Source organism: Oenanthe melanoleuca, chromosome 3 (assembly GCF_029582105.1).
Source record: "Oenanthe melanoleuca isolate GR-GAL-2019-014 chromosome 3, OMel1.0, whole genome shotgun sequence".
NCBI lineage: Eukaryota > Metazoa > Chordata > Aves > Passeriformes > Muscicapidae > Oenanthe > Oenanthe melanoleuca.
In genome coordinates this window covers 64853435-64865594 of record NC_079336.1, presented here as the reverse complement: position 1 = coordinate 64865594, position 12160 = coordinate 64853435, and the positions used below count along the sequence as shown (strand labels likewise).

At 35.3% G+C, this 12160-nt stretch overlaps 1 protein-coding gene across 1 annotated transcript in view; it reads left to right on the top strand.

The window, feature by feature from the left end:
* The window catches only part of FMN2 (formin 2), a 153060-nt gene that overhangs the window by 77982 nt on the left and 62918 nt on the right, over nt 1-12160 (top strand). Inside the window, exon 9 of the mRNA XM_056486928.1 lies at nt 4904-4965. Within this exon, the coding sequence (XP_056342903.1) occupies nt 4904-4965 (62 nt within the window). The remainder of the gene's footprint in view (nt 1-4903; nt 4966-12160) is intronic.

Sequence of the window (12160 nt, the reverse complement as noted above, 5' to 3'; positions counted from 1 at the left end):
GTGAGGAGGCAAAGATGTGCAGGAGGAAAAAAGGAGTGGCCTCCTGAAGCAATACTGCTTGGTTTTTGGAGAGTCACAGAGAAGTCAGTTGAGGTGGAAAGCAGCAGGGAGGACTTGGAAGGGTGGTTTGCTAGTTTGTCTCCCTGAAGGATGGATCTGAGTAGAGCAGTGCAGGTTCAGACATGGTTTTAATTCAGCTACTGATAGTTTATGAGGATTTAAACTGTAATCTGTAATCTATTATCAGTCAAGTAGGATTTGGAAAATGCTTAGTCAGTTTTTTGGGAGACAGCAGTGCTTCCAGGAGGTTTCAAGGAGATGCTTAATTTTAGACGGAGTCCAGAGACAGGAAAGCTTAGGAAGCATACTTGGAAAGGCCAGAGAAATGGAGTGTGATTTGAAACCTGCCCTGAGAAAAGGGAAGGCTATGAATTCAACTGAATACCAGCTTTCTGAAAGTCATCCATATGTGATTGTGCTAATGAGAGTTTTATGACACAAAAGTTGGACCCAGAGGGTCTGGTTTATAACACTTTTTTTTCTTTGAAATTCTACTCAGTGGGAAACTTTGAATTTTGGCCTTTTCATTTTAAAATGAAATTCCAAAGTTTTTGACTTTGAAACAAAATAGGTTTTCCAAGGACTGGGTAGCTGTAGGAAGTTGTCTTTTCTCTAACAACTTATATAAGAAGTGGTACTATTGATGGATTTAGATTCATAGCCACAGGGAAATGTAGGTTAGCTGTGTCTGCATTGCCTATCAGCTTTGGTTTAGTGGCAGCTGGTAGTTTATGTGCTCCTAGATATATGAATATATGAATATCAACAGCAGTGATCTGTCTGACAAAGACAAAAGTACAGCAACTCCCCTTTGTAGTCTTCCTCACAGTATGCTGGGCATCCTGCAGCTTCCTGCTGATGCTGTTTTCTCATATATTTCCTCTTCAGGATTACATTTGCTGGAAAAAAGTTTGATCTCTTTGGCTTGTTTACTGTCTTGCCCTGAAGATTTGAAGGTGGTGATAATTTTTGTTCGATTTATTTTTTAGTATTTTGCTTTGTTGTTGGTTTGGTTTTGCTTTGGTTTTTTTTTTTTAATTGTGTCTCTGTTCTAAGTTGTCTTTTGTATGTATGGAAGAGAATCCATCAGTTTTCAGTTCAAATATGCCTCTGAATATGATCATGTGCCCTAATCTCACTTTTTTACCAGCAACATATCCTCCTGTCAGGGGATATAACTTCTACTCTTGCAAATCAATTGATATTAAAAAGCATAGTAGATCTTTGTCTCTCTGCTTGCATTTTTCTTTTGTCTTTCTAGCTTCAATCTAATGTCTAAATTGGCTTTTCTAATGTGAGTTTGTATACATATTTTTACTCCAATTTATATTGTAGAAATACAGAATTGAAAGGAATTCTTGAATTGAAAGGAACTCTTCCATTCTGCTAAAATTTCCATATTCTGCCATTAGATAATAAGATATTTTTTCCTGTCACAATGATACCAGTTTAGACTTCCATGTCGATTGTGACCAAAACAGTGACAATATCAGGAAAGCTTAGGAGACACAAGAGTTCCCCAAACCCTTTAATTTGGCTATAAATCCTTTGAAATGTCTTCTTCTTCTCTGTCCTTTATAGGATCAACTAATCGTTTGTGATTGATCCCCACCCATCATTTTGCTGGGTGGATTATTTGTAGTCATCTGTTGACCCTGGCTTGCTTAAATAGAAAAATAAATTGCTGGTTTGTAATTACATTAATATTTTCTTTTTTCTGGTGGATATATAGACACACTTGGTTCAAATTGGATTTAATTGTATCTATGAATTTGTATATACGCACAATTATATATATATACATCAAATAATTTTACAGTGTTAGGGCTTGAAACTGAAGCTGGTTTTATTGGCAGCAGTGGCAATAGGAATGCAAAAAAATAACAAAACTGTGAGATCTTGACAGTAAGAACTAAATCCCTGGGTCTGATGTGATTAAAGTTCTTTCTGTTAGACCAAAAGCCAATACATATTCTTCACTTTCATAGTAGTCAAGGCCAAGAAATTTCAATGTCATCTTTTTAACAAGAAAAAATCACTTTCTAAACCAGTGACATGGGTGAAAATATCCAGCAACTGCAGGACTAATACAACCCCTTCTCCAGTTGTTTGCATCAAAGTATACTGGAACTGCAGCATGGCTAAAAATATTTTCTTATGAGGAAATTAATCTTTGTCTGTGTTTCATCATCCTATTGCCACCACATATGGAATCCTTTGGTTAGATGTTTGTGTAGTCATGCTGATTGTAGGGGGCATGTTTAACTAGTAAGCTTGGCTTCATAAGGAAACATAATTTATTTTTTTTTTAAAGTTCTAATTGTCTAGATAATGGAATTAAATGTGCAATAGTTCTGATTTATTTTGCCAGCTATTATATTCTGTATGGCAATGCTGAGAATTTGTCTAAGAACAGAAGCTCATATCCTGACTCCTCAGAGTATGGGGAGCACGCCTAAGGTGAACATAAAAAAATCCCAGTGATATGTTGGAGTGCTGCTTATGGACATACACAGGTTTAGATGAAACATATGGAAATACATTTCTCTTTGAAGGCAGAGACTTGTAGGATATATCCTAGGACCTAACTTCTCCATGTCCTTGTCTCAGACTGATTTGTTTTAAGCAGCTCCCTGAAGTGTGTACACTCTTCTGCATACCTGTTTTGTTGAAAGTACACAGACCTGGCACCATTGTGTTTGCCAGGCGTTCTCTTATCTCCTGCAAGCATTCAAACAAAAGTGTTCTATTGCTCCCTGAGTAATCCGTGGGTGATCTTAACGTTGAGCAAAAGTCAGGGCAGGAGCTTATGTTGAATTTCTTAGTGCAGGAGTGGACAGTCTCTGGAAGGAAGGGGGGTGGAGTAGGGAGAAGGCAGCCACAACTCACAATAAATAGTTGAAGGGTTGCAAGTGTGTCCATACATGAAAACATTGCGTCAGCATAAAAGTGCTGAAATGTTAGATAGTGTAAACTGAGTTTCATAATATATCCTGGGTTTAATAAAGCTGTTTGTACATAGGCTTTGATGTTAGTGCTTTCTTAAAGTAGAGCTCTCAAACCTATCTAGACCCAGTTTCTATTTGCATGCTAACTTTAATGTCCAGTTCTACAAGGCTAATTTGGCACATTTTTAAGCATACAGATAGTCTTATTGAGCAACAGGGATTATTAAATACAATGTATAATACCGTGCCTTGTGTAGAGGGCATCTTTAATTCTCTGTTGCAACAATTATTACACTTGGATGGGGGAGGGAAGTTTAAAAATACCCCAAATAATTATTAGCAGCTTTCTGCATGTGCCCCCTATCCCAGAAGAAAACAAAAAAAACCATGTTGCTTTCTGAACTGTTAACTGTTGTATCAGCATTATCTGCTACATTGCTTTCTGGTAAGGGTAAAATAGGAAAACTACATTATTTCTGAAAAAAAAGAATTTTTATATTATGTTTTGGTTTAGTCAATAAAGTTAGCTTTGTGCCCTGCTTAGAGATACAGTGTGACCTGCTTAGTTTAATCAAGGTCAACACTTTTTTGTTTATAATTTTCTTATACTGCAACTAAAACTGTGTCTCAGGTCTGGAAAGGGGAAACATGATGAGTCCCAGACTCAGAGTGCTATCTCTAGCCTATGCTTTAGGCCAATCAGAAACACATGAGCTTGAATTATATTCTGTAGTCTTTAGGTGTATACAGAATTTCTCTGTGATAGTTAAAGACATGGATTTATAGGACCAAAAGTAACCTAGGTCTCTATCTCTGATCAATGTTGCAATTTCTAGATTAATCTCACCTGGGGAATTATTCAGCTTATTGTACAACTGCCCTCACACACCACACACAAACACACACAAAGAGCCCATTACAGAAAAAGGGTACAAATTAATGAAGTGCAAAGTAGGAAAAGACTGGTATAGCATGATAAAAATTATTCATTGCCATCACATAAAGCAATATTCTAAAAATCAAGATATAAAATCTGGATGAGGAGAATTTGATTTATATAGTTTTTAAATGAATGGTCACTGTGCTTGCAAAAGTATGTAAGAGGAAGACTGAAAAGCACTATATGAAAACTAAATCTTCATATTAACTGAGAACAATCTTTCAATAGTTAGCACAAATATTTCCCGTGCCTTGTGAAATGTTTCTCTAACAAGTGGGGAGTCAGAGTTCCATTTCTAAATGTGTGTACCTCTTAATGATTTTTTTTTTTTTTTTTTAATCCAGGTTAGGTAGATAGAAATCAGTCTCTTTGAGCTGTTTCACTGGGGCTTTTTGATGCTGAACAAAATACAGTATGTGTGTGGCGCCAGAATTGGTTGGGAACAGGAAAGGCATATTTTGTATCCATACTAAATGTGTCGGCTTAGTGCATAGAAGACTTGACCCTTGTCAGGTGTTTTGAAGTTAACTGGCTGACTTATGGATTAATGAGTTTAAGACTGAAGTCAACCAGCGACAGGAATGAGCTTTGTTGTGTGAGTGTGTGTGTGTGGCTGCGGTGCAGATTTACAAATTTTTATAATGCTTTCAGCTGGACCATGAAAGTCTGATGTAAAGCTTATCTCTGATCTCTGACTATGGCCATACTCGTGGGATCATGTTTGCGTGTTTGGGGGGAGGGTGATGAATTCTTTAACACTTGACACCTGGCTCTGCCAGGTTTCCAGCTATACTCTTAGAAACGGCACTATTCAAGGCATTAATAACGTTAAACCCTTAAGCTGTATGACCAGTAGGTCATAAAAACTGTTGCTGAGTATTGTGACTAGTCTTTCTTTCACAGCTGGATTATCATCCTGAGCAACTAACTCTTTTTTCTTTTTTCTTTTTTATAGCTGTTGTGAACTTGGACAACTCTGTGGTTGACCTAGAGACACTGCAAGCCCTGTATGAGAATGTGAGTAATCAGAGGAAGTCCATAAAATGTAGGAATACTGTGTGTCCATGGGAAGGTATCTTTACTTGGCATCAATAATATTCAGAAAGCTTGTAGAACAAGTCCTATTTTGATGGGACTTTATCTTCCCCAAAAGCAGTGAAAATATCAAGTATTTTCAATGTACTTATTGCCATTGTTTTATGAGGTGCATGTATTTCTACACAAGTAACATGATCAACTTCTAAATGACTAAACAGACATTAGTTCTGCTCCTTTTTTGCTTCTTGGGTGTGACAGTCTTTGATCAATGGTATCAAACCGTACACTCCACACCTTTGACTTCACTTCGTAATTTCACTCATATAAAAATACTGTTCAACTAAAAAAGAAAAGTTTTGATAACAGAAATAATTCTCTTTGTGGAACTGAAACATTTAGTTATTGTATAGTTGCTTCAGGGATTGCCTCCAAAACAATTTTAATTCTGTGAAAGGAAAAGAACTTCTTTAAGGCAATGTAATAAAAATTAGCATAAACTTCCAGGGGCTTCATAAATGTCTGGTAGTAATAATCAGAGATTTGACCTCTAGGTATGTAAAATCAGGGATTCAGAATATGCTGGGACTTGTTCTAAAACTTGACAAAGCCTGTCACAACAAATGCAAAATATTGTATCTTAGAAGCATGTTTGTGCCTTCAGCTGAGGCCAGTGAGCATTTCCCCTTTCCGTGAGTGTATTGCCTGGATATGTGGAGGTCTGGCTGGACATCTCTTGAAAGAGTGAGAGGCTTTCTCTGTGCCCTCCAAAGATCCTGGAAATATGAGATGGAAAGCTGTGAGCCACAGAATGGCATTGAAGGTCAATGTATGGCACTGTACTGTATCCTTCACTTTCCTCATGTAGTTTTGATAATGTTAATTAATTTTACACCTTTCAGATATTTGGTTTTTAGACTTTAGCTTTTAGTCACCTGCTTTGGAATGATTTGATGGTTTATGAAGTCCCTCTAAATAATCCACCTTGAGGTGCAAAAAGAGATAGTAAGTCTAGTCCACTTTACAGAAAAACTGAAAGAAAAAACTAAAAGTCTGACAAGACCTAGAGAGGACTTTTAGTATTTATCCCTGAAGAACTAGGTGACCCAACAGTGCTAAGGAAGATAATGGTCAAAAGAAAAACCTATTCTGACATTCCAAATCTCTATGAACACTTTTCTTCTTTGCTCCACAACATTTCTGTTTTGGCCTAAGGCATTAGATTTTAAATTATTTTTAATCTGCTTCCTTACACAGTACAGATATATCCCATGCCATACAATTTTTAGCATGCAGAAAAATTACTTTATGTGTTACATATGTGTGAATGTGAGAGATTTTCTTGTGGGAAGTATGGAATAGAGACTGCAGTCATAGTCAGTTTTTGCATACTTCCCTCTATTATACAAGATTTTTTTTTTAATTTTGGTTTGAAAAAATATTCCTTTTATGTTGATAATGTACTAATGCTTTTCAAATGTTTACTTAATGTTGTCTCTAATATACTTCAGAATCCAAATATAATGGATTATATGCAAATTTGCAGTTCATTGAAATAACCAAATGACATTGTGTTCATTTTGTATTTACCTTCACTTATTACAGAAAATGTCTAGGAAATGTCCTGATAAAGGAAAATACCATATGTTAATCTCAGGAAAGACTCAAATTTTTTAAATGTATAATATATTTCTTTGCTTTGAATAGAAAACAGACCAGTCCAACTTTATAATATGTGCTTGGGTACAAGACACAAAAACCCCCAAAACCACAACCAGAAAACCCAACCAAACAACAAACACAAAGCAAGAAAAGCCCTCAGTTTTCTTGGAGAGGGTTTTATAAGGGGACCTGTGTTTTAATCCTGGGTCTTCTTTTTGATAAAACTGTGTCTTAAAGAAGCTTTCTTTTTAGTTGACTTTTGTTTTCGTTTTTTCCTTTCAGCCTTTTGTCAAAACACGTCAGACCTTGCATTCCCTTCCCTTGCTAGCTTCACTAATTATAACAATATTGTTCAATAACAGTTGTAAGCAATGGGTGGTACCAGAGAGCCTGGCATGTTTGATTCCTCCCTTATTTCTCAATCTCATCCTGTGTTGTTAGTGGGAATAACTTTGCAGCATTTGTTTACTTTGTAGCCATTAACTTAATTTTTAGTTCTTAGGATTGATTTTTTTTTTCCCCTGGATATTTAAATACCACTGTACTAGTCTTCAGTCTTTCTATTTGATCTGCATGGAACATATGGGAGCATTTGTTTTACAGTCTTCCTTCAGAATGTAATCATTTTTTCTGATTGCATGTGTCTGGCATAGTGCTTTCTCTTCTTAAATGTGAATGAAATTTGGGCAGTCTCCAAACCTAAACACACCCTAATTTCAAAAGCCACAGTCCCGAGGGTTCAATTCCTGTTTACTGAGGAATTAAACTCGTGTTAAACCACAAAGTTTTTGTATATATCTTAGTGACTTTTTATAAACGAAGAAGCCCACACCCCACCAAAGACCCAAGCCATCAATAATTTATTTAATATTATTAAGTTGAATTGTATTAAGTGAGAAGGACTGTGTTTCTGCAGCACTGTACAGTCAAATAGCTCTTACATGTGCTTGTGTAGCTTGCTTTGTGAAGAGTTGTTTGAATACTTGTTACGATTAGTCATGTATTAGTATCCAGACAGTTTTAATAGGAGAATCTTTATAGATAGAACTACATATGGAAGAGTTAGTTAAATGTGCTTTTACAAATTCTCCAATAACAGTGCTACCAGGTGACAGCTATAACTAGGGAGAGAGAAGGCAGGTAAAATTCACCCAAGTTAGGATATATTGGTTGTGATAAGAAATGAAGCAATTGGCAAATCAGTGAATGTTTAATTGGAAAACAGATTGCCTCTTAGCAGCTGAATTTGTATCTTAAGTATCACTGGAACAAGACATGTCTGCTACTGCTTGCATCTTTGCTGTATCATGAAAACAGTTGTATAAAAATGGATTAAAAATGCTATTGAATCATTTATTATCTTCCATCTATGGATTAGCCCTTTTTACATCATAAAAGAAACATGCATACTTTCATAATTAGGCTCCCACTAAATTGACCACACTGTCTTTGTCTTTAAAAGACTTAGGTCAGTGCTTTCAAAAACCTCAAAATGTCTTTGCTAGAGAAAAAAGCATCCAGAAGTCTGAAGTGCATGACACTTCTCTGACACTATGATTCAAACTTTCTCCTCAATTGTTTCTTGAGAGTCTTTCTTTTTGACTAACAATTACAGTGTAATGTCTTAATATTTTTTTGGCAAAGCCTATAAATTTTACTTGAGTTCTGATGATCCAGCTTCAAAATAATATTATATTTATTATGAACAGTATATCTCTGTATATCCTTCTTATTTCAGCTACTGTTAACAAAATTCCTAAGGCTACTCACTTGATGTTTTTTAAATATATAATACAAAATTTTAAAGTCAAGTTTGCAAAAAATTAAAATTCCATACATTTAAACTGATCTAAACACAGAGCTAAGGTTTTGTTGCAAGGAAAGAAAAAGCTTACCAGGAAATGTGTATGATTTATGTTGTGACATGGGAAAAGGGCCCTTATGAACTTTGGTAAGAGCAAAAACAGACTAGATCTATATTCTGCAAGAAAATAGGAAAATAATTAAACTGAAGCTGAATATTTTTGCAGTAATTTCATTCTGATTTATGCTGTCTAATTCTAGATATAGTAATATCAAATTCTAGTACATTTTTTTATTTTTTCCAATTTTGAGGCTTTGTATATCGATAGCTAAAATTCAAGGAAAGAAAGACCAGTAACATTCAAAGAGGTGCTGATGCAATCAGATTAATGACTTATGAGAGGTATTTATTGAACATGTTCTTTCTTGAAACAAATTCAGAGGGCAATATTGAAGCTTTTTTTAAATTATCCATTTGAAAATTAGAGAGCAAATGGGCATTAACAATAAAGAAAGTTGGTAAAAAATTCTGAAAAATTATCTTCAATAATACCTGTGCAAAAGACACAGTATTCCTTTTCTGTCAGAATTTAAATTACCCATAGATCACAATTCTGGATACCTGAGCCATAATGAGTGACTTGAAATTCGGGTCTGATTCTGAACTTGGACCATGTATTTTAACTTCTTGATTTTGGTGAAGGATGTAAACCTTCTCTCTTGAGTTTTACTCTGGCCTGCCCATGAGTGGATCATGCTTAGCTATTGTATCTTTGACAGTTGTTACTTCTTTGCATACACAGCCTTAGAATAATGGTTTAAATAAGGAATAGGGAGTCTGCCTAACCTTTGCCCATGGGATTTAGTGGAGAAAAACATTAAGAGCTTGAACATGCGTGTATGTAATAGATTGCTGTGATAAGCCTCTAATATTTCACTATATGTTGTAGGCCAGGAGAGAGACAACTCTCAGTATTTATTCCAAAATATTTACAAATAACCATTTAATTTTATGCTCTGTGCTAAAATACTTACTTCTCTTTAACTGTTTTGAAAAAAATGTCAAGTGATTTTCCTTCAGTTTAACCAAAGAGAACATACATTACAGACTGGCCAGAAATAATGGAACTTAATTAAAATTGTTAGTATGACATCTTGTTTACTTTTACAAAAAGCATTTTTTTTATAAAATTTACAAGTATAAATTGAATACATTAAATTTTTGAAATGTTAGTTGAATTAATAAAATAGGTCTTCCTACACAGCCATGTCGTTTGCACACCTAGACCTCGGTGGCTCTGATGATGTGACCACTGGAGCAGTGCTACCTCTCTTGGCATACTTCCAGTTTCTAAAATCTGTAGATTTCACTTATTGTCAAGAAAGTTCTCATTGATTTGAGAAGAGGTGGAAACTTTCTTTTCTTTTAACTCTCTCTTGAATAAGAGTGCTCTAGATTAAGTATGGACATGTCCCATTTACATCAGCTTTTTTAACACAAAACCACACCCAAGCCTTCTCCCCAACAGCAGATGCAATATTTAAGTTAATACTTCTGCAGTTACTTATGTCTTTTCTAGTCCTCATCCTGTCTCTGGAAGAGTAGTCTAAGATTGGATTAAAAATGGATTAATTTTTCTGATCCTAGTAACTTGGAAATATTCTTCTCAGGATAGCATTATACAAGAAACAATTGCTACAGAAATTATATTCACAGGTCCTATGTCTGCCTTGACTTTATGCAGAAAGGTACTTTTGGAGGATGAATCTCTGTTTCCTTCCTCACACTGAAACTGGGGTAGGGGATTCAGGAAACTAAGTGCTATGAAAATATATATATATATATATATATATATATATGTGCTATTCATATATATATTCATATGAATATGAATACTGCCAGTATTCTAAAATAAAAAACTGGTAAATAAGCCTTAGCCTAGCCCTTGTTAACTGAGGAGGGCCTGATGCTGTATAAAGGAGCAGATAAAATTAGGTCCAAACAGGTCGAGCTCAGCACTAGTGGGACCAGGTTTAGGATGCTGTGTGCAGCTGAGCCTCTCCAGGGCAAGACACAGTGACATGTTGGAGCAAGGCTAGCACAGAGCAACAATGATGGCTAAAGACTTGGAGAAGTATTATACAAGGAGGGGGCTGAGAGACAGCTGGAGTTGCTCAGTCTGGAAAAAAGAAAGATCAGAGGAATCTTACCAGTATTTACAAATAGCTGACTGGGGAGGGGGAGTAGAGAACACATATCTAGATTCAGGAATGCCCAACGTAGGGACAAGACATAGAGGGCTTCCTGAATTTGAAACACTGGAAATCCCATTTAAATATAAACTTTTTTTTTATTTTCCACTGCAAGAGTGTCCAAACATTGGAACAGGTTACCTAGAGAAGTTGTCAGGTCTCCATCTTTAGGAATATTCAAAACCTGGCAGGACATGATACTGAGCAAGCTTCTCTAGCTGCCTCTGCTTTGTGTCAGAGTGTTCACCTAGACAGTCTCCAGGGGTCTCTTCAAACCTCAGCTATTCTATTAATCTTTGGTACAGGTACTACCACCATTATAATTTCTTAGTGTTGAGAACAAAGGCGATTGCTGAACAAAAAAAATATGTTTGCAATATTTCTAATCTGCTTAAGTATTTAATATATAAGATCAGATAACTTTAGAGATGGCCTTTGAAGAACATCCAAAAGTACTGGCTAAATATTAGGATATGTGACATCCTAGACAGGTGGCTTTGCAGTGATTTCCAGACTTCTTGAAGTAATAAGAGAAACTCTGACGGGCTTTTGCTATATGACTCTTCAATCTCTTCATCTTTCTATTTCATGTCAGTATTTTCTTTCTTTTCACATGGGAAGATGTTCAACAATCTCAGAAAGTGTACAAACCCAACTTTCTGGTTTCAGGTTCCTGATGGAGCAGGCATTATACTTTGAAGCAGCTCTATCCCTCTTCTGCTAACCCTTCAAAAGCATTCAAGAAAGAATGCAGATGCAGCATATCTTACTCTTTGCCATTGTCTGAGTGACCAGAATATAATTTTCCACTGTAGTCTTCAAGTTCTGTGGTGGAGAAAGTTAAAAACTTAGTGTAATTTTTTCTTAAAGGAATAAAGGTAGATACACTTTTTATTAACTCTTGGCAGATTAATGTTCTGAATCTCTTTTGAAAACTGCTATGATTGGCAAAAGAAGGGTCAGAAGGAGAAATTTTCATTTCACTTTTATTTCTTTCCATGCCATTCCATTTTCCAGTACTGTAGTTTGGAAAACAATTTTTGCCATAGCTTGAAGCACAGAAAAAAGTGAGGTTCAATTTCTATTGATTGGAATATTGAAGAAGAGACTTCACAGTGTTCCATAGAGTTCTTCAAGAAACTAGGCAGTTTGTGTAAATTTTTTTTGCTCATTAAGATGAAAATGAAAATAATTTTGCTCCAAAGAATTATGGAATATTCTCATGTTTTATATGTATGATAGCTCTATTATAAATCAAGTATGCTTTTTGAGCTGTTTTTTCAAATCCCAAATAAAATTTAAATTGCAGTAAACAATACAAAACTGTTTTCATTTATTCTTAAAAAATATTATTTAAATACATATTTAAAGATCAGATCACATTCAAATGTAACCTAACAAATTTGTGAAGAGAAATACAAATCTCCTCTTGAGTCTTTCAATTCAAAGTCTTCATAAA